Source organism: Mobula hypostoma, chromosome 2, assembly GCF_963921235.1.
Source record: "Mobula hypostoma chromosome 2, sMobHyp1.1, whole genome shotgun sequence".
Taxonomy (NCBI): domain Eukaryota; kingdom Metazoa; phylum Chordata; class Chondrichthyes; order Myliobatiformes; family Myliobatidae; genus Mobula; species Mobula hypostoma.
The window spans coordinates 102,986,253-103,007,795 of record NC_086098.1 but is presented as its reverse complement, the minus strand read 5'-3'; the positions used below and the strand labels follow the sequence as shown (position 1 = coordinate 103,007,795).

Here is a 21,543-nt window from a genome sequence, read left to right as displayed (position 1 = left end):
ATCTGAAAGAGAGGGTGCTATCAGCATAGAAAAAAAATTCAGTCCCAAATTTGCGGACCAGGCTGCCACCTGACCTGAACCCATTGGCCAAGTCCCAGACCTGTTGTTGGCTCAGCCAATAGGGTAGTTTCTATGGGGTACCAAGAGCAAGCCAGGAACCCTAACTCTGGCTACAATTCCTCATCTACCTGTTGTTTTGTATGGAACAGTGGGGGCATTACCCCCAGCAAATTCAACTATAACTGAAAATGCCCGCTAATAGATACATTTTCAACATTTACCACATCATCATCTCGAGGAAGTAATCTGGAGAATTGACTCTCCTTTCTGTTGTAGATTTACCCAAGTTCCTCTGATTAAAGACGATACACACTTCCAGAGAATTGCCCAAGCACTGAAACAAATGAACAGACCCCCCCCCCACCAGTCTGAAAATAGCAACTTATTTTGTTCTCACTGCCTACAACTATAAGAGAAAGCAAAATACCTCTAGCTGTTTTCCTGTATGGTTATTTTTTTTTCCTGAAGAAACAATATCAAAGAATGCGGTGATTGCTCATTTTCCACGACATCAATAGCTAAAGCACTGTCTAGAATCAGATACCCTTTCCAATAATAAAAGCAATTGTTATAATTGAAGGAGATGAATACATGATATTTGCCATACAATCAACCCTTTAATGATACCTAGTTTCTCCAGCTAATGTGCTTTATAATGAAATTATATCTCTAGAGTAATGGAGCTGAAGATTACAGCTTTGAGATTTCAGATAACTTTCTGAACTTTGATTACATCATTTATATCCTTAAAGAATACAGAGCATTTGGTGCATCATGTTTGTCCCATCTAAAAGCTGTCGATGAACTAATTTCTCACAAACTTTCAGACAATGCATATTCCAACAACTCAGCCTTCTGACCCACACCTGACCCCTGGTAACTTCTTTAAGGCAATATCTTAAATAAGAAGAGTACTACAGCACAGAAACAGGTATCTTAACCCATCCAATCCATGCAACACAGTCAAAATACTGGAGGAAATCAGAAGGCCAGGCAGCATCTATGGAAAAGACTGAACAGTCAACATTTTGGGTCGAGACATCAACTCTACTCTTTTCCTTAGATGCTGCCTGATCTGCTGAGTTCCTCCAACATTTTGTGTGCGTTGCTTGGATTTCCAGCATCTGCAGATTTTCTCATGTTTGTGGCCCATCCAGACCATGCTGTTCTCATTTTCTGCTGTCTCATTTAGTCACATCTGTGCCACAGACCTCCATACAGCTCTCATCCATGTAGCTATCGAAACTTCTCCTAACTGTTGCAAGCTAAACCCGTATCCACCACTTTGGCTAGCAGCTTGATCCACACACACAGCACCCCGGAATGAAGAAAGCCCCTTCTCAGATTCCCCTTAAATATTCCAACTTTCACCCTAAACTGATGACATCTAGTTGCAGTCTCAATCTAGTCTTTGAAGAAATGGCAAGCAGGAGAGACAAAGAAGAATTGGTTGATGTTGTGTACTTGGATTTTAAGAAAGCCTTTGACAAGGTGCACACGAGGCTGCTTAACAAGCTATGAGCCCACGGGATTACAGGAAAGATTCTAGCATGGATAAAGCAGAGGCTGATTGGCAGGAGGCAAAGAGTGGGACTAAAGGGAGCCTTTTCTGGTTGGTTGCCAGCGACTAGTGATGTTCCACAGGTGTCTGTGTTCGGACTGATTTTTTTTTAACCTTATATGTCAATGATTTGGATGATGGAATTGATGGATTTGTTGCAATGTTTTCAGACAATACAAAGATAGGTGGAGGGGCAGGTAGTTTTGAGAAAAGAGAGAGGCTACAGAAGGACTTAGACAGGTTGGGAAATTGGGCAAGGAAGTGGCAGATGGAATACAGTCTTGGGAAATGTATGTCCATGCTCTTTGATAGAAGAAATGAAAAGGTTGACTATTTTCTCAATGGAGAGAAAATACAAAAATCTGAGGTGCAAAGGGGTTTGGGAGTCCTTGTGCAGGAGTTCCTGAAGGTTAATTTGCAGGTTGAGTCTTTGATGAGAAAGACAAATGTGATGTTATCGCTCATTCCAAGAGGACTAGAATATAAAAGCAAGGATGTAATGCTGAGACTTTATAAAGCACTGGTGAGGCCTCACTTGGGAGTATCGTGAGCAGTTTTGGGCCCCTTATCATAGAAAGGACGTGCTGAAACTGGAGAGGGTTCAAAGAAAGTTCACAAAAATGATTTCATTATTAGGCAGCTTGTGATATGAAGAGCATTTGATGGCTCTGGGTCTGTATTCACCAGAATTCAGAAGAGAGGGGTGACCTCATTGAATTCCGCAGATTCACCACTCTCTGGTTAAAGAAATTCCTCCTCATCTTCATTCTAAAAGGACACTACTCTATTCTGACGCTATGTCCTCTGGTCTTAGACTCTCCCACCATAGGATACATCCGCTCTACATCCACTCTATCAAGGCCTTTCACAATTTGGTAGTTTTTAAATGAGGTCACCTCTCATTCTTCTGAATTCTGGTGAATACAGGCCCAGAGCCACACATTGATTGGTCAGGACAAGATTCTTGATTGGTCTGAGCATGAAGGGATATGGGGTAGGGGGAGGCAGGAGAATGGGGCTTAGAGGAAAAATGGATCGGCCATGATGAAATGGCAGAGCAGACTTGATGGGCCAAATAGCCTAATTCTGCTCCTATATCTTATGGTCTTAATCCTTTGGTTGTCAACCCCTCATTCAGAAAAACAGCTTTCCAGTGCACTCTCACTGATTTCCCTGTGCCCTGCGTCTCTCATTGGAAGCAGCATATAGCTTTGGGAGAAACAAGCATTACGCCTTTAATGCTCTTCGCAACAGTTTCAAAATGAGAAATGTTTCAACTTCTGCACCTACTCTTGGTGTGGGGCTCCCGTCTTGGTTAGTAACGTCAACACGAAAAACATGAAGAGCACGAAGACAGCCAGGCCGACCCAAAATCCAATCACTATGGAATCTGAAAAAGAATACTTTGCTTCACAAAGTTGTAACTTGAAAAGCAGCATGGCTGAAATATCTCTTTTGTAGAGACAATCTAGTAGATCCTTTCTTCAAATAATGAGATGGTCAGCAATGCCAAGCGTGTACGGGTTTTAGAGTCAAAGACATGGAAAAACCTTCTGCAAGGATTCAGAGTTGGAAGCCCATGCCAGATCCATACACACAGACAATCACAGGTCAGTCCAGCAAGGATATTAGTGGTAGAACCAAAAAGTTACATGATAAATTAATCCTTGGGAGAGCCACCAATCCAATCAAGGTACCCTTCCACCCTGGGCATTCTCTTCCGTTTCCCATCAGGGACAAGGATTACAGAAGCTATAGAGCATATACTACCAGGATCAAGGACAGCTTCTATCCCATTTTTATTACCCTGTTGAAAAGACCGTCAAAAGCTAAAAAATGCACTCTGGACCATTCAGTCTACCTCACCTTGCACTTTATTTGCCTATCTGCACTGTACTTTCTCTGTAACTGTAGCACTACATTCCGCATTGTTTTCCTTTTTGCTACCCCAATGTAATGGTCTGTCTGGATACCATGCAAACAAAAGCTTTTCACTGTATTTAGCTAGATTTGTCACATCTACACCAAAGCATTGAAACATAGATTGAAATGCATCATTCTGCATCAACGATCAACGTAGTCCGAGGATTGTACTAGGGGCAGCCCATGACTGTCACCACACTTCCTGCGCAAACATAGCTGCCCACAACTTGCTGACCCTAACCTGTACACCTTTGGAATGTGGTGGGAAACTGGAGGAAAACCACAGGATCACAGGGAGAACATAAAACTCCTTACAGACAGTGGTGGGAATCAAACCCCAGTAAGTGATCGCTGGTGCTGTAAAGCGGTTATGCTAACTGCTACACTATTGTGTCGCCACATATATTTCCTATCCATGTAGCCATCCTAATATCTTTCAACCATTGTAATTGTCCTTGCCTTTACCACTTCCCTTAACAGCTCATTCCATATAACCACCACACTCCTTGTGGAAAAACTTGCCCCTTTATTTCATTCCCCTCTCACCTTAACCTTATGCTCTTTAGTTTAGGCATCCCTTCCCTGTGAATAAGACTGACCCTGAACCGTATCTACGGCCCTCATGATTTTATATATCCTACAATATTAACCTTCGCCTCCATCACGTCAGTGAAAACAGTGCTAACCAATAAATCTCTTCTTATAACCCAAGCCCTCAGTCCCAACAACATCCTTGTAAACCTGTTCTGAACCCTCTCCAGCTTAGTCAAAGGATCCCTTGGAATAGTGAGCAGAAGACACAATATTCCAGTACAGTCTCACCAATATCTTATAAAGCTGTAATATGAAGTCTACTCAATTACACAATCATATTTAATAAATCTACGTTTGACAAGGCTGCTGACATATTCTTCTCCACATCCTGCTTACTAGAGTTGGATTGATTACCCTCGCTACAATCTCCACATGTGCTGATGTTGGAAGATTGTTCCAGTTTAAATGTGCAAACAGCAAAGGGAATAGTCATTAAATCAAGCCTGTATAGCAAACACTGAAGATCGGCTGGATCAGCTGAAGATCAATACGTAGCCTTTTAACATGAACATAATTTCAATTTGTCAATTCACCATTTAAGTTACAGCAAGTCACAGACATTCACTCATGGTGTGAGTGCAGGGTGCCTCCCAGTAAGCTGGACAAAGAGAGGAACATGCAATCGGCTTCATTAAAATATAAGAGGAGGGTAATCCAAAGCACAAGTTGCACCCTATCAGAAAATTAGCATACACTGAGGAATGCAGCTGGAGAATTATATGAAATTATGCGTGAATGTTTACGGATATCAAGGATTTTACTTCCTCCCTAGCAACAGGTGAAGTTCCAGAGGACATGAGAGTAGCAATTGTTGTGCCTTTGTTCAAAAAAAAAACAGAAATAGGGATAACCCAGGAAACTATACACCAGTGAGCCTCAACTTAGTAGTAGGAAAAGGATGCTGTGAGATAAGATTTGTGTGGATTTGGAAAGGAATGGCCTGCTTAGAGACAGTCAAAACGGCTTTGTGCAGGGCAGGTCATGCCTTAAAGACGAGATGAGGTTAAAGCAGTGAACGCTAACTATGTTGATTTCAGTGAGGCATTTGATAAGATCCTCATGGTAGGTTGATTCAGAAGATAAAGATTCAGGGGATTCAGGGTGAAGGAATTATATCGACTTGACTTAGAATTGGGCATACTATGTTGAACTATTCTTTATATCAATGAAAATGTATTTTGGTAGATTAGAAGGTTTACAAATGGCATCAAGATCAGTGGAGTTGTGGACCATGTAAAGGACCATCAAACAATACAGCAGAATATAGACCAGTTTCAGAAATGGGCAGAGAAGTGGCAAATGGAGTTTAATTTGAGGCAAACACGAGAGAATCTGCAGGTGCTGGAATTTCAAGCAACACACATAAATATTGCTGGTGAACAGGCCAGGCAGCATCTACAGGAAGAAGTACGGTCGACGTTTCGGGCCCAGACCCTTCATCAGGACTAACTGAAAGAAGAGATAGTAAGAGATTTGAAAGTGGGAGGGGGAGGGGGGATCTGAAATGATAGGTGAAGACAGGAGGGGGAGGGATGGAGCTAAGAACTGGTCAGTTGATTGGCAAAAGGGATATGAGAGGATAATGGGATGGGAGGCCTAAGGAGAAAGAAAGGGGGAGGGGGGGAAGCCCAGAGGATGGGCAAGGAGTATAGTGAGAGGGACAGAGGGAGAAAAAGAAGAGAGAGAAAAAAATAATAATAATAAATAAATAATGGATGGGGTACGAAGGGGAGGTGGGGCATTAACGGAAGCTAGAGAAGTCAATGTTCATGCCATCAGGTTGGAGGCTACCCAGACGGAATATAAGGTGTTGTTCCTCCAACCTGAGTGTGGCTTCATATCCATGGCCTCCTCTGCAGTCAAGATGAAGCCACACTCAGGTTGGAAGAACAACACCTAATATTCCGTCTGGGTAGCTTCCAACCTGATGGCATGAACATCGACTTCTCTAACTTACTTTAATGCCCCTCCTCCCCTTCGTACCCCATCTGTTTATTTATTTATTTATTTATTATTAGTTTGTTTCTCTCTCTCTTCTTTTACTCCCTCTGTCCCTCTCACTGTACTCCTTGCCCATCCTCTGGGTTTTCCCCCCCCTCCCCCTTTCTTTCTCCCTGGGCCTCCTGTCCCATGATCCTCACATATCCCTTTTGCCAATCACCTGTCCAGCTCTTGGATCCATCCCTCCCCCTCTTGTCTCCTATCATTTTGGATCTCCCCCTCCCCCTCCCACTTTCAAATCTCTTACTAGCTCTTCTTTCAGTTAGTCCTGACGAAGGGTCTCGGCCCGAAACGTCGACTGTACCTCTTCCTATAGATGCTGTCTGGCCTCCTGCGTTCACCAGCAATTTTTATTAATGTGAGGCATTTCGCTTTGGGAAGGCAAATGATGTTCAGTGCAGTGGCTATGCAAATAGATAAAGTGGTAAAGAAGTTTTATGCTCCACTTGCCTTCAGTGGAAGGGGTGCTGAGCATAAGAGTAAGGAAACCATGCTGCAGCTGTATAAAACATTAGTCAGGCCACACTTGGAGTATTGCACATGGTTCCGGTTGCTCTATTATAGGAAGGGTGTGGAGATTGCAGAGAGGGTGCAGGAGGGGTTTACCAGGATGCTGCCTAGATTAGAGGGTATGAGCTATACAGAAAGGTTAGACAAAGTTGGGTTGGTCTCCCTAGGCCATCAGAGGCTGAGGCCGAAGGCTGAGCAGATAAGAGGTTTTTTTAAATTATGAAAGGCAGTCAGAATTTTTCCCCCAGGTAGAGAAAAAGCATCTATTGTTGTGGGTGGGGGATAGTAGTTTAAAAGTGATAAGAGGGGAAGTATTTTATACACAGAGTGGTAGGTACCTGGAATAGGAAGCAGGTAGTTTGGTGGAATTTGAGGCCTTTAGATGGACACATGAAAATGAGGGGAATGGATGAAACACCAGAGGAAGGCATTTAATATGAATTGGCATCATTGAGGGCCAACTGGCCCGTCTAGTGCTGTGCTGTTCTATGTTGTTAAAGATGATAGCTTTGATTGTTGCTCTAAAGTGATCATTCTGAACTGTGGGGTTGATTTTAACAGATTATGCTTGTAATGATTGTCAGCAAATATCATGAAAGCTAAGACACAGGGATAAAATTGCTCCGGACTAACTCTGTCACATTCCTTGATGGATATGTTGCATAACAACAGGAAAGAAAACAAATCATTTCCCTAAATTCTTATTTGTAATTGCAAGCATGTTAACCGTTTTCACAATAAACCAGGGTGGAAACATTGAGCTTAACAGCAGAAAGCAAATAAACACTCAGTGGCCATTTTATTAGATACACCTGTACATTATGGAAATATCTAATCAGCCAATCACGTGGCAGCAACACAATGCAATAAAGCATGCAGATATGGACAAGAGGTTCAGTTGTTGTTCAGAGCAAACATCAGAATGGGGAAGAAATGTGATCTAATTGACTTTAACTGCGGAATGATTATTCGTGCCAGATGGGGGGGTTTGTGCAACATAGAAACTGCTGATCTGGGATTTTCCAACACAACAATCTCTAGAGTTTACAGAGAATGGTGCAAAAAAAAACAATAAAATATCCAGTGCACAGCGACTATGTCTGCAAAAATGCCTTGTTAATGAGAGAGGTCAGAGGCCAGATTGGGTCAAGCTGACAGGAAGATGACAGTAACTAAACTTTTGTTACAACAGCTAGGTGCAGAAGAGTATTTCTGAAGACACAACACGTCGAACCTTGGAGTGTTACCTCCTATACCTAATAAAGTGGCCACGGGGTGTATCTGAATAACAAACCAATGAGGGAGAATAAGGAAAAAGCAAATATCAGAGTCAACCAGAATCTTACAAGTCTCAAAGTTTTATAATTTGGTAGGAGGCCATAATGCATGGTCTACTAACTCTGTCAGGAATATATGCCAAAAAGATCTTTAATTTCTTAGGCTTTTATTAACTGAAAACACTTAGTTCAAAATTATTTGAATACTGTTTTACTAAGATTTAATTTCTTCTCATGTATCAAACCTTTACCAATATAGTTGAGTTAATCACTCATCTAAGTTCTCCAAAACTCAAAAGATTCTCAAGTATTTCAGCCAAAGTACCCTGAGTTGCACGAGCACATAACTGCTAGTGTAGGAATGAATTCTGTCTCAGAACATATGAGCTTTAAACTAGCAAGATCTCCAAAGGTCACTTCTGATTTCTACAACTCAACAACACAAATTGCTTAGAATTTTAAAAATAATAATTTTTGACTCAATTCTCATTGAATTATATTAATTTACATTGCTGTATTGAATGATCTCTCACAGCATTCAATAAAATATCAGCACTAATTTCAGTATCACCAACACAAATTGATTCAACTATTTTCTATGTAATATTCAACACTATAATGCTGTTCTGCAGTCTGGTTGCATATCATTTGAAGTAGTATATTAACTGTTGTTACTTCTCTCTCCAATTTCCTACCATAATGCTATACAGTATTTTTGTTTAAATCCACTTAAAGCTGAACAGAGGCCCTGCAGTAAGATCAGGCTGCTCTGCTTTGGAGTTTCACGTTCCCAGACAGTCTTTCAATTTTACTGGATCTAGCTCCTTTGTATGTCCTCCAGCTTTGTGAAATTCTGTAGCAGATGCATTAAATTAATCCCGCTACAGGTTGGATTAAAATGGCAGGTCTTCAAATGGTGACCAAGGGCGAATTAGTTCTTATCTGAGCAGCTGAATCTAATAGAGCAAACATTACCCCTAGGATTACAGTTTAATAAAGTAAAGTCACATTGCTTTGCAGATTAAAAAGTATTGTTTGCCACTTCTAACACTCAATTTACGCTGGGTGATAAATTCCATTCACATCAAAAACTTACATCTGTGCGCCTTCAGTCCTTCAAAGGAAACTGGCTCATAGTCATAATACTCATAGCTCCAGATATAACCATTACTCGAGACAGTGGTCTTGTTTGCAGTGGGATTATCCTCAGACATTTCACACCTGCAAGAAAGCATAATAATACAAGTTCCTTTAGAATTAATTAAAACGGCAACTAAACCAAAATTATATTCCAAATTAAGTTACAATGTACACTGCATGTACAAAAATACATTAATGTTAACATAGAAACCTATCTGCGATGCATTCAATGTGCAAGTAGAATCAAATTATTCACCCAGTGACCAAAATCTATTTAAATGCACGCCGTCACCATACACTGTCACATCAAAAGCGATCATTTGATCAGTTTCCAACTTTCAACACTGACAGGTTTCATTCTGCTTGGCATCATAACAAAGGAAATTGAGATTAAAAACGATATTCCTTCTGCAGTGCCAAACTGAAAGAACACAAGGGATTCAGGATTGTATCTTAATTAATGAAATACAGAGCTGACACTATTGTAAGATGTTATTTGCAGGAACACCAACCATGTTACTTCATTGTTCAAGCTGAGACAGTAACATATTTAAATGGTAGAAAAGTGAAGAAATGGCAGTTTTCATTAGTTGTGGCCATCATCAAAATTATGCTTTAACTTCCAGCTGTAACTGAATAGCCCAGCCTACCCAAACTCCATCATGCTCGGACACCAATTCTGATTCAGTACAGAATGAAAACCTCAGCACGAAACATATCCTTATCGTATCACTAATGTAACGACAGAAACACACACACACAGAGGAGGGGGCAGGGGGGAGGGCGAGAACAGCTCTGCGCCGCCAGACGTAAAACTTATGCTTGCATCATTTCCAGTGGACCCTGTCCTGAGCTGCAATAAATGTTTGCAGTTCATCAATTACTTGGAAGTAAAGCTTTGCCACCTCCTTCCTCCCATAACTATCTATTTCACTGGCATTTCCTGGCAGAACTTCTGTACCAGCCCTGGTCGCCATTCATGAGGGTCAGTGAGAAGGACTTTTTGCTTGACAATCTTGGTGCAGCATGATCTGTCCCACAGTAATTGCAGTGAATTTGCATTCAATTCTCTGAAGCTTCCTTCAAGATCGAAATATACCTCAAGTTGTCAGCTTTGGTGCATTTAGGATTTGTTTATCCAACAATGCAGAAACCAGGGACGAACTGGCACAACAAGTACAGTGACAAGATAATACAGCTAGGAAACAGCTGCGTCAGCCCATCTCGTTCATGCTGATTATGGTGCACACCTAAGCTAGTCTCATTTGCCTATGTTTGACACATAACCCTCTAATCCTGACTCATTTAACTGTCTGAATCATTTAATTCCTCCTCCCAGTCCTATCATACAATCACAGGCCCACAACATGTCCATCCAGTATTGCTTCCAAAAGCAAAATGCTGAAGGAATTCAGCAGGTAAGGTAGCATCTATGGAGGAGAATGGGCAGTCAACATTTTAAGTTAAGACCCTTCATTAGGACTGGGCAGAAAAAGGGAAGAGGCCAGTATAAACAGGTCAGGGGATGGTGGAGGGGGGGTGGGGGAGATTGGAGCACCAACCCTCCAGTGAACACCAAAGAATAAACTGAGACCTGAAAGGAGTGTGGGGAGGGTTGTAATGTAGTTGTTATAGTTCCTTATCATCTCCCCTGTTGTTTTCATATTTAGAAGACTCAATCCTTCACAGAAAAGTAGCAATCTTGTCTCCAGCAAGTCAGGATCAATGCCCAAAGATCTTTGAAAAAGTTAAATATTGTTGGAGTGAAACCCTGCCAACCTTTCAAACTGTTGATCAGCCCAGAGCAAGCAGTAACAGTCGAAAGATCATACAAAGTGGACTGATGGACTAACACCAGGATAAGAAGAAACGATTCCACAGACCTACAGCAAGCAGACAAGATTAGGAATAAATGTGGTACATTCAACAGTTTGGGGTGGTGAAGGTTCCAGATGGGAGGGGAAACACCTAAGGAAGGACATATTTCTTCAAAAGGAAAAGAAGTATTTTGCGAGAGATGTCTTATCATACTAAAGTAATTGCTTGTTAGGATTCAAGACCAGGCAATTTTCTGAACAACACACAAATAGCCAATAGTATAAACACAATTCACCACTTTTACTTTGTTACATTCACTGGATTCTGGTCATTCATGCAGACCTCAAAAGCAGAGTAACACACACTGGTTGCTATTTCAGAACATGGAAGAATAAAATGGCTTTATAGTGCTCTCATCAATAAATAAGATTATAAAGGGATAACTAAGATATCTTTACACAGCAGGGTCTTTTAGTTGCAAAGATAAATACAGCAATTAGCAATTACCAAGCAACTTGAAGAGAAGACCAGATCAAATACTCTGGTAAATGGATGCTAGTAATCATAGATCTGACAGTTTCACAAATGAACAAAACTTGGTCTAGCTCAAAGGAAAAAATATAACCAAGAGTGTACTTACAGACCAGTAGAGTACTTTTTACAGCTTATTCTTTATATTTCTATTGGGAATATATTTAGTTACACTTCTTTCAACTGTCCCTCTGGACATTCAAGATTGGACTAAATTTTCTGACAGAACAGCTTTGGTAAATGACTTAAGTTTATTATGTCGGCAGAGTGGTGCAGCTTGTAAAAACGCTATCTCACAGCACCGGAGACCCAGGTTTAATGCTGATACGCCTTCAATTACTCCGAAAGACTGGAAGTAGGGTAAGTACTGAAAGGCTTTTATTCACAGTAAAACCTGACTTTCATGCTGAGTGTTTGCCCCTGGACTGAGGGGGAGGAGCAGGGCAAAATCGTCTTTCTTCAGGGGTCTGTGGGAGGAGCCACAGGGGCAGTCAGCAGAGGGGCGTGTCCAGACAGGTAACCCAGTTACAACATATATACATTGTTTACCACAAATCCCAATCCTGAGTGTTGATGACGTGGAGTTAGCATGTTCTCCCAGTGACCACCCAAGCTTCCTATGGGTGCGTCAGTTTCCTGCCACATCCCAAAGACATGTAGGTTGGTAGGTTAATAAGCCTCAGTAGACTGCTCCCAGTGTGCAGGTGAGAGGAAGAACCTGGGAGAATTGATGAAAATGTGGGGAGAATAAAAGATGGGATTAATATAGGGTTAGTGTAGAATGGGTGGGAGATGGTCAGTGAGAGGCCAATAGATCAGTTTGACTGTTTCTGTGCCTTATCTCTTTATAACCCTTTGTTTAAGTTCAGTGATGGTGTAGGATGCTAATGTACATTTTTCTTTCAGGTATGACCAATCTGGCTTTAGCACATTTCTTTAGATATAAGATTTTCTAGTTTGCTCTGATACAAAACTAGATTCTGTTTCTTCTTTTCCCTGTTAACTCATTATGCCTTTCTTCACATTCTCTCACAGATTCCGGGACTTCTCATATTATCTCTTGTCACTCTCCTTTGGGCTCTCGCTCAATATTTGTCTCAGCTGACCACTGATTGGCAAAGCCTACAACATGATGTTCTATATTTTAATTTCACTCAATAAAAGCAATACAGGAAAGTCAAAACAAATGTACCAATAGGAAATGTAGCAAGAAATTCTTTAATGGAGTTGAGAACAAAATGTTGAGACAACTGAATGGAAATGATTCATCGAACAACAACTGATGTTTACTTGCATGATTTATACACCCAGTGAATCCTTCAGTTATGACTAGTCAGTTATTGAATCACACAAAACAGATATATTCGCTATTGAAATAAAAAGAACAAACTGTAAGTACTCGACTGGTCTGTTAGCATTTGTTAAAACGGAAACAAAAGTTAATGATTCAAGTCGATTTTCAAAACATTTCCTAGTATTCCTACATGATTACATAATAGTGATGCAGCGGCCATATTATTTTCTAATTCACAAGGTAGAAAGGCATCAAAGGTGATAATAACAAAGATAACATCAGATTAAATTATTGTACTCCCTGGTCCTCTGGAGAAAATTGATGGCCCAATTAGATGGGGAAGTTCTTAGACTATGAATTCAGACTGGCCAATCACTGGCAGTGTCTGATACTTACCCAAGCTATTCGGGCTTGTGCCAGATTTGCAAGGGTAAGTGAGGGTCTATGGAGACAGCTGCCAGTATGTGTGGAGTGCCTGAATATTTAGGCCAGGTTTAACTTGACTAATTGGATTTCACAGAAGAATAGGATAAACAGAATCCACTTGTGGTGCACATTCCTGAAAGTTAGATGCACTCCTGAATTACCATTTAAATGCTGGATCAGCAAACTTGCTGACACAGAAGACTCGCTGGAATCTGGAGCAAAAAAAAATTTGCTGGAAGAACTCAGCAGGTCCTTTCATTCTGGCCATCTCTCCCCCAGCCCTGATATAGGGTTCTGACACAAAACATCACCTACCCCTGCCTACAACACCCCACACTACCCCCCACCCCGAACACACTGCTGAACCCATCGAGTTCCTCGAGCATCTCAATGGTTGCTACATACTCCAGTTTCTGCAGTCTCTTGTGTCTCCATTTCCATGTACCTGTTTTAAATGACCAGTCCCTAATGTTATACTGTAACTACGTTCCCTTGTTTAAGATTTTCCCATGAGGTGAACCCCTTAGGATCTTATACACTTCAATAAAATCAATCCACAGAGTTGTTGGATACTGACGTTTTTGGTCAGATGTTCTTCAGAAGCAAAGAATGAGGCATACAACTTGTTGCTTGCGGTCATTTATTAGGTATTACAAGAACAAAATGCTTATGTCCCTCATGACTTTATACACCTCTACAGGATCACATCTTAGCCTCCTATGCTCTAAGGAATAAGATCTGTACCTATCTCCCTCTTCCTATATTTTGTTCCTCAATTTCTGGGAAGACTCTTGAAATTTTTTTTCTGCACCCTCTCCAGGTTAATAACGTTGTTCCTATATCAGGGTGATAAAAAGCAAACACAATATTCAGGTCACGAACAAGAGAAAATCTACATATACTGGAAATCCAAGAAACACACACAAAATGCTGCAGGAACTCAGCAGGTCAGACAGCATCTGTGCAAAAAAAAAAGAGTACAATCAACGTTTAGGGCTGAGACCCTTCAGCGGGACTGGAGAAAAAAAAGGTAGAGTTAAAAGGTGGGGGAGAGGAGGGAGAAACACAAAGAGATAGGTGAAACTGGGAGGGGGAGAGGTGAAGTAAAGAGAAGGGAAATTGATTGGTAAAAGAGATACAGGGCTGGAGAAGGGGGAGTTTATTCAGAGAGGGCAGAAGGCCATGAAAGAAAGAAAAGGGTGGAGGAGCCCCAGCGGGAGGCGATGGTCAGGCAAGCAGAAAAGGTGAGAGAGAGGAAAAGGATTGGGGAATGGTGAAGGAGGTGAAGGAGGCATTACCGGACGTTTGAGAAACCGATGTTCATGCTGTCAGGTTGGAGACGGAATATAAGGTGTTGTTCCTTCAACCTGAGTATGGCCTCTTCACAACAGTAGAGGAGGCCATGGATTGACATATCAGAATGAGAATGGAAAGTGGAATTAAAATGGGTGGCCACTGGGATATCCCACTTTTTCTGGCGAACAGGGTGTAAGTGCTTGGAGAAGAAGTCTCACAATCTACGTCGGATCTCACCGATGAACAGGAGTTTTGTGGCCTATCCAGCATCCTGTACAGCTGCACTATGACCTCCCAACATGCTTCCTTCCACATTGGAGGCTGCATAAGATGGACACGACAAAAAGGACTCAGGGGAGAGGGGTAATAAGGCCCAAAATGTACTTGGTGTTAGGAGGTATGATGTAGTATGATGCATGATCGGTGCTGGGACCCTCGCTGTTCGGATTATATTTTAACAGCTTGGATGTAAATGTGGGATTAGTAAATTTGCAGATGACACAAAATTTGGTGGCATTGTGAATAGCAAGGAAGATTGTCAGAGACTACAATATGATGTGATCAGATGGAAAGTTGTGTAAGCGTTGGCAGATTAAACTTAATCCTGACAAGTCAAATAGAGGTAGGACGTATAAAGTAAACGGTAGGGCATTAAGGAATGTTTATCAACAGTAGGACCTTGGGTATTAGTGTATAATTCACCATAACTGTGGCCACACAGGTAGATAGGGTAGTAAAGCATGATTACTTTTACAGGTCTGAACATTAAAAAGATGGAATTTTATGTTACAACTTTTCAAATTATCAGGTATATCTCAGAGTTCTGGTTGCCACACTATAGGAAGGATGTGGCTGTACTGACGAGAACGCAGATGAGATTTACTTGGATTAGAAAATAGAACATAGAAATCTACAGCACATTACAGGCCCTTCAGCCCACAATGTTGTGCCGACCATGTAACCTACTCTAGAAACTGCCTAGAATTTCCTTACCACAGAGCCCTCTATTTTTCTAAGCTCCATGTACCTACAGTATCTAAGTCTTTTAAAAGACCCTATCAAATCTGCCTCTATCACCTTTGCTGGCAATGCATTCCATGCACCCACCACTCTGTGTGAAAAACTTACCTCTGACATCCCCCTTGTACCTGCTTCCAAGCACCTTAAAACTATGCCCCTGTCGTGTTAGCCAGTGGCAGCCTTTAGTTATGGGGAAAGACTGGAGAGGCTCAACATACTTTTCCTGAAGCAAACTGAGAATGAACAGTGACCTGATAGAGGCTAATAAGATGAGGGGCAAAAATATCCCAGATAGAGTCTCTTTCCCGTGCTAGGGGCATCAGAAACAAGAGGGCATAGGTCTAAGATTAGAGGAGAGAGCTTTAAAGGGGATCTGAGAGGAGAGAGTTTTTATTTTAGCTAACAAATTGAATTGAAGGGATCAGAGGGTGGCCATTGGAATCTTATTGTTAATAATTCATTTATAAAAATTATTTAATTGACTCTGTATGGTTTATAAATGCCTCAGTTAAACCTGGGGTAGATAGCAGTTTACTTTTTTCTGCTGTGTTGTGGGCTAGGTGGATTTGCCCTCTCCCACTTCAAAGAATGTCGAATAAAGCCCTATCACTGCACAAGGCTTTTCCATTTAGACAGACGTGCATCTGCAAAAGGTGCTTGCTATACAAGTCTGCTGTCGGTGTGGAAAGGAAGCAGATCCTGGATCCTGTTTCATCCTTAGTAAAGGACCCCTGCAATAAGGATTCAATAGACAATAGGTGCAGGAGTAGGCCATTCGGCCCTTCGAGCCAGCACCGCCATTCACTGTGATCATGGCTGATCATCCACAATCAGTATCCAGTTCCTGCCTTATCCCCATAACCTTTGATTCCACTATCTTTAAGAGCTCTATCCATCTCTTTCTTGAAAGCATCCAGAGACTTGGCCTCCACAGCCTTCTGGGGCAGAGCATTCCATATATCCACCACTCTCTGGATGAAAAAAGTTTTTCCTCAACTCCGTTCTAAATGGCCTACCCCTAATTCTTAAACTGTGACCTCTGGTTCTGGACTCACCCATCAGCGGGAACGTGCTTCCTGCCTCCAGCGTGTCCAATCCCTTAAAAATCTTATACGTTTCAATAAGATTCCCTCTCAGCCTTCTAAATTCCAGAGTATACAAGCCCAGTTGCTCCAATCTTTCGACATATGACAGTCCCGCTATCCCGGGAATTAACCTTGTGAACCTACACTGCACTCCCTCAATAGCAAGAATGTCCTTCCTCAAATTTGGAGACCAAAACTGCACACAGTACTCCAGGTATGGTCTCAGCAGGGCCCTGTACAGCTGCAGAATGACCTCTTTGCTCTTATACTCAATTTCTCTTGTTATGAAGGCCAGCATGCCATTAGCTTTCTTCACTGCCTGCTGTACTTGCATGCTTGCTTTCAGTGACTGATGTACAAGAACACCTAGATCTCGTTGTGCTTCCCCTTTTCCTAACTTGACTCCATTTAGATAATAATCTGCCTTCCCGTTCTTACCAGCAAAGTGGATAACCTCACATTTATCCACATTAAACTGCATCTGCCCACTCACCCAGCCTGTCCAAGTCACCCTGCATTCTCATAACATCCTCCACACACTTCACACTGCCACCCAGCTTTGTGTCATCGGCAAATTTGCTAATGTTACTTTCAATTCCCTCATCTAAATCATTAATATATATTGTAAACAGCTGCGGTCCCAGCACTGAACCCTGCGGTACCCCACTGGTCACCGCCTGCCATTCCAAAAGGGACCCGTTAATCGCTACTCTTTGTTTTCTGTCAGCCAGCCAATTTTCAATCCATGTCAGTACTCTGCTCCCAATACCATGTGCCCTAATTTTGCCCACTACTCTCCTATGTGGGACTTTATCAAAGGCTTTCTGAAAGTCCAGGTACACTACATCCACTGGCTCTCCCTTGTCCATTTTCATAGTTACATCCTCAAAAAATTCCAGAAGATTAGTCAAGCATGATTTCCCCTTCATAAATCCATGCTGACTCGGACCAATCCTGTTACTACTATCCAGATGTGTCGTAATTTCATCTTTTATAATTGACTCCAGCATCTTTCCCACCACCGACGTCAGGCTAACCGGTCTATAATTCCCTGTTTTCTCTCTTCCTCCCTTCTTGAAGAGAGGGACAACATTAGCCACCCTCCAATCCACAGGAACTGATCCTGAATCTACAGAACATTGGAAAATGATTACCAATGCATCCACGATTTCTAAAGCCACCTCCTTAAGTACCCTGGGATGCAGACCATCAGGTCCCAGGGACTTATCAGCCTTCAGACCCAACAGCCTATCCAACACCATTTTCTGCCTAATATAAATTTCCTTCAATTCATCCATTACCCTAGGTCCTTTGGCCACTATTACATCTGGGAGATTGTTTGTATCTTCCCTAGTGAAGACAGATCCAAAGTATCTGTTCAACTGGTCTGCCCTTTCCTTGTTCCCCATAATAAATTCACCTGCTTCTGTCTTCAAGGGCCCAATTTTGGTCTTAACTATTTTTTTCCTTTTCACATACCTAAAGAAGCTTTTACTATCCTCCTTTATATTCTTGGCTAGTTTACCTTCATACCTCATTTTTTCTCCATGTATTGCCTTTTTAGTTACCTTCTGTTGCTCTTTAAAAGTTTCCCAGTCCTCCGGCTTCCCACTCGTCTTTGCTATGTTATACTTCTTCTCTTTTATTTTTATACTGTCCATTACTTCCATTGTCAGCCACAGCCTCCCCTTACTCCCCTTAGGATCTTTCTTCTTCTTTGGAATGAACTGATCCTGCACCTTCCGCATTATTCGCAGAAACACTTGCCATTGCTGTTCCACTGTCATCCCTGCTAGGGTATTGTTCCATTGAACTTTGGCCAGCTCCTCCCTCATAGCACCATAGATTCTGTCACAAGTTGAATGCAGTATTTTATTAATGCAATCAAAGAGCACAGAAACAGGCCCTTTAGTCCACCTATGTCATGCTGATCTTTAAGTACCAATCTATACTAATCCCTTCACTAGCACTTGCTCAGTAGCCTTCTATGCCTAGCTACGAACAAAGCTCATTGCCATTTTCAAATCAATATTAATATTGAAACAGAACAAAGAACAGTCTGCACAGGAACAGGACCTTTGGCCCACAATGTTGTACCAAAACAAATAAATTAGTAGTCAAATGGCCAACTAAACTAATCCCTTTGCCTATATAATGCCCATATCCCTCACACTCACGTGCCTATCTGTATCTCTTAAATATCTCTAATATATCTGCCTCTACCAACATCCCAGGCAGTGCACCCCACGCACCCGCTACACTGTTTAAAAAGCTTGCTTCTCACATGTCCTTGGAAATTACCACCTCACCTTAAATGCATGCCTTCTGCTATTAGACATTTCAACCCTGGGAAAATGATACTGTCTAGTCTATTTATGCCTCTCATAATTTTATAAGGCTCGATCTGATCTCCCCTCAGCCCCTGTCACTCCAGAAAAAACAACCCAAGTTAGTTCAACGTCCCATTATAGCACATGCCCTCTAATATTGGCAGCATCCTAGTAAAGCTCTCCTGCACCCTCTTCAAAGTCTCGACATCCTTCTTATAATGAGTTGACGAGAACTGTATGCAATTCTCAAGATGTGGCTGAACTGGAGTTTTTATAATGCTGAAACATTACTCATTGGCTCAATTAAGAAAGGTAAGCATGCCATACACCTTCTTAACCACCCTGTCAACCTGTGTAGCCACTTTCAGGGAGATATGATCCCTCTGCTCATCAACACTTCCAAGGGGCTTGCCCTTAACAATATACTATACTGTCTCTTTACATTTGAAATAGAAGTTGAAACATTCATCAAAGCATTACTTGAGGATGAGATTTCTAAGGACCTACAAACAAGTCATCACTGGGACCAACCGCCTGAACAATTGATCCTTTTACTGATTTTGTCGTCGAATCAAACTTCTGCAATGGTCAAAAAACCTGAGGTCACCTGCAAATTGCACCTCACAATTCATTATAGTGGGGCAGTAGCATTATGAACTGTAGCTCTTCAACTTCTACATTTAGTCCCTCTAGACCACAGCTCAAATGCCGCAAGAACTGATGGGAATGTCATACATAATGGCACGTCATTAAAACCTTGTAGCTCTCTGACTGGAAGTGGTATACTGTGATCTGTGAATTGCCTTAATTAATAGATAATTTGCATTATTTCTACACTGGGCTCTCAAATATGCAACTCTTTTGTGAAGTAAGGACAAGTTAAGCATCCTACAAGTAGTCAGAAACGCAAATTTAGGTAATATCTACAGATACATGGAAAGCATTTTGACTGGTTACATCAATCGCTGGTTTGGAGGCTCCAATACACAGGATTGAAAAAAAAACAACTGCATGGGATTTTAGACTCAGTTGGGTCCATCGTGGGCACTAGCTGCCCAGCCATCAAGGAGGTGTCATAAGAAGGTGGCGTCTATCATTAAGGACCCTCACCATCCAGGATATACCCTTTTCTTATTACAACCATCGGGAAAGAGGTACAGAAGCCTGAAGACCCACAATCAATGCTTTAGGAACAGCTTTATCCCCCTCTGCCATCAAATTTCAAAACAGTCCATGAACTCTACACTATTTTACTCTTTTTGTACTATTTATATTTCTTATTGTGACCTGTGGTTTTTATGTATTGCACTGTACTGCAGCCACAAAAAGCACAGATTTTGCAATATACATTAGTAATAATAAACTTGATTCTGATTCTGAAACGCTTATTTTTGAAGAACAGCTCAGCAGATCCAATAAGCAACAAAGAAACCAAACGTCATCTGCTAATAATGGACAATTAAAATAAAAGGGAAAATACTTAAGGAAATGAACATTCAGAAAATGGCACCTATGCAGTGGTTTTGGTGGAAGATCACGGGCAGGCCTTAAAAGTGGGACTGTTCCTCTCTCCAGTGATTCTGTTTGACCTGCTAAGTCTTCACAGTATCCTCAGTTTTATTGAAACTAGGGAGTCTCTCTCCTGCAAATTCTGATTTGTTCCCAGAGAGCTTTAAAACTAAAAAAAATGCAAACTGGGAGCAGGAATGGGCCACTTATCTCCTTAAGCCTGCTTCTCCTTTTAATAAAATCATGTCTCCAGCTATGGTAGCCTTTCACCTTATGGCTTATTACTGGTTCATATATTTCTGCCTGAAAAATATTCAAAGACTCTGTCTCCACTGCTCTGAAGGAAAAGAGTTGCAAAGACGTGAGACCTTCTGCAAGAAAGGACTTTGAATTAACATCCGCTGAAACGGGACAATTGGTTACTTTTATTCACTTATGCTCATTCACTCTATCAAGAACAATCAAGATCTTGTATGTTGCAATGAAATCCCCTTCTATTCTTTTAACCTCCAGCATATTCAAGCCCGACTTGTCCAGCTTTTCCTGACAAGAAAACATACCCAATCCAGATATTAATCTTATAATCCTTCTCTGAACTGCTTCTAATGCAGTAATATTGTTTCTTAAACACAAAACGCAAAATGCAATCTTAGCAATTCCCTACAACTGAAATATATCACTTTTCAAAAATAAAGAATTGCTCCGGCAATATACATTGTTCTTTTCACAATTACTTGCTGGATGGCATACCAGCTTTTTCTGCACTAGGGCACATAGATCCCTCTGCATTTTAGAGTTTTACGTTTCCCCGTTTGGTTTATTTTGTGCTTTCCTGACAAAATTGACATTCTTGACTTTCTTGCCATATTGTATTCCAACGGTCAGATTTTTGCCTATTGCTTAAACTCACTTTGGAATCTCCTTAACTCTTTCATCGTTTACTTTCCATTTTACTTTCTGTGGCTTTATCCAATTCCCTTTATAAACTGTGTAAAGTTCAGGTCCCAACACCGATCACCACTGCACTACCTGGTTGGTACCTATTGCCAAAAAAATCCACTCTTCGCAAATAACCCGTTGACATAGCATGCTATCAAATCTCCTCTGGAAATCTATGTACCAGATCCCCTTTACCACTTGTTATTTTCCAAAGAACTCCAAAATCATA

The 21,543-nt window shown here is 41.4% G+C and overlaps 1 protein-coding gene and 1 long non-coding RNA gene across 6 annotated transcripts in view; one reads left to right on the top strand and one right to left on the bottom strand.

Moving 5' to 3' along the window:
* The window catches only part of LOC134342323 (melanocortin-2 receptor accessory protein 2-like), a 38,347-nt gene that overhangs the window by 14,502 nt on the left and 2,302 nt on the right, over positions 1-21,543 (bottom strand). For 4 of the 5 annotated variants that reach the window (XM_063040313.1, XM_063040310.1, XM_063040311.1 and 1 more), the window contains exons 2-3: positions 9,023-9,147; positions 2,912-3,011 (exon numbers count right to left, since the gene is read on the bottom strand). In XM_063040313.1, coding sequence (XP_062896383.1) covers positions 2,912-3,011; positions 9,023-9,140 — 218 coding nt within the window. In that variant the 5' untranslated portion in view covers positions 9,141-9,147. Of the gene's footprint in view, positions 1-2,911; positions 3,012-9,022; positions 9,148-18,104; positions 18,225-21,543 lie in introns of those variants that run through there. The other variant, XM_063040314.1, reaches the window with a different exon arrangement.
* LOC134359080 (uncharacterized) lies at positions 10,910-12,737 on the top strand. The gene is made up of 3 exons (XR_010021030.1): positions 10,910-10,983; positions 11,682-11,775; positions 12,451-12,737. It is a non-coding gene; the product is annotated as an uncharacterized LOC134359080 (long non-coding RNA).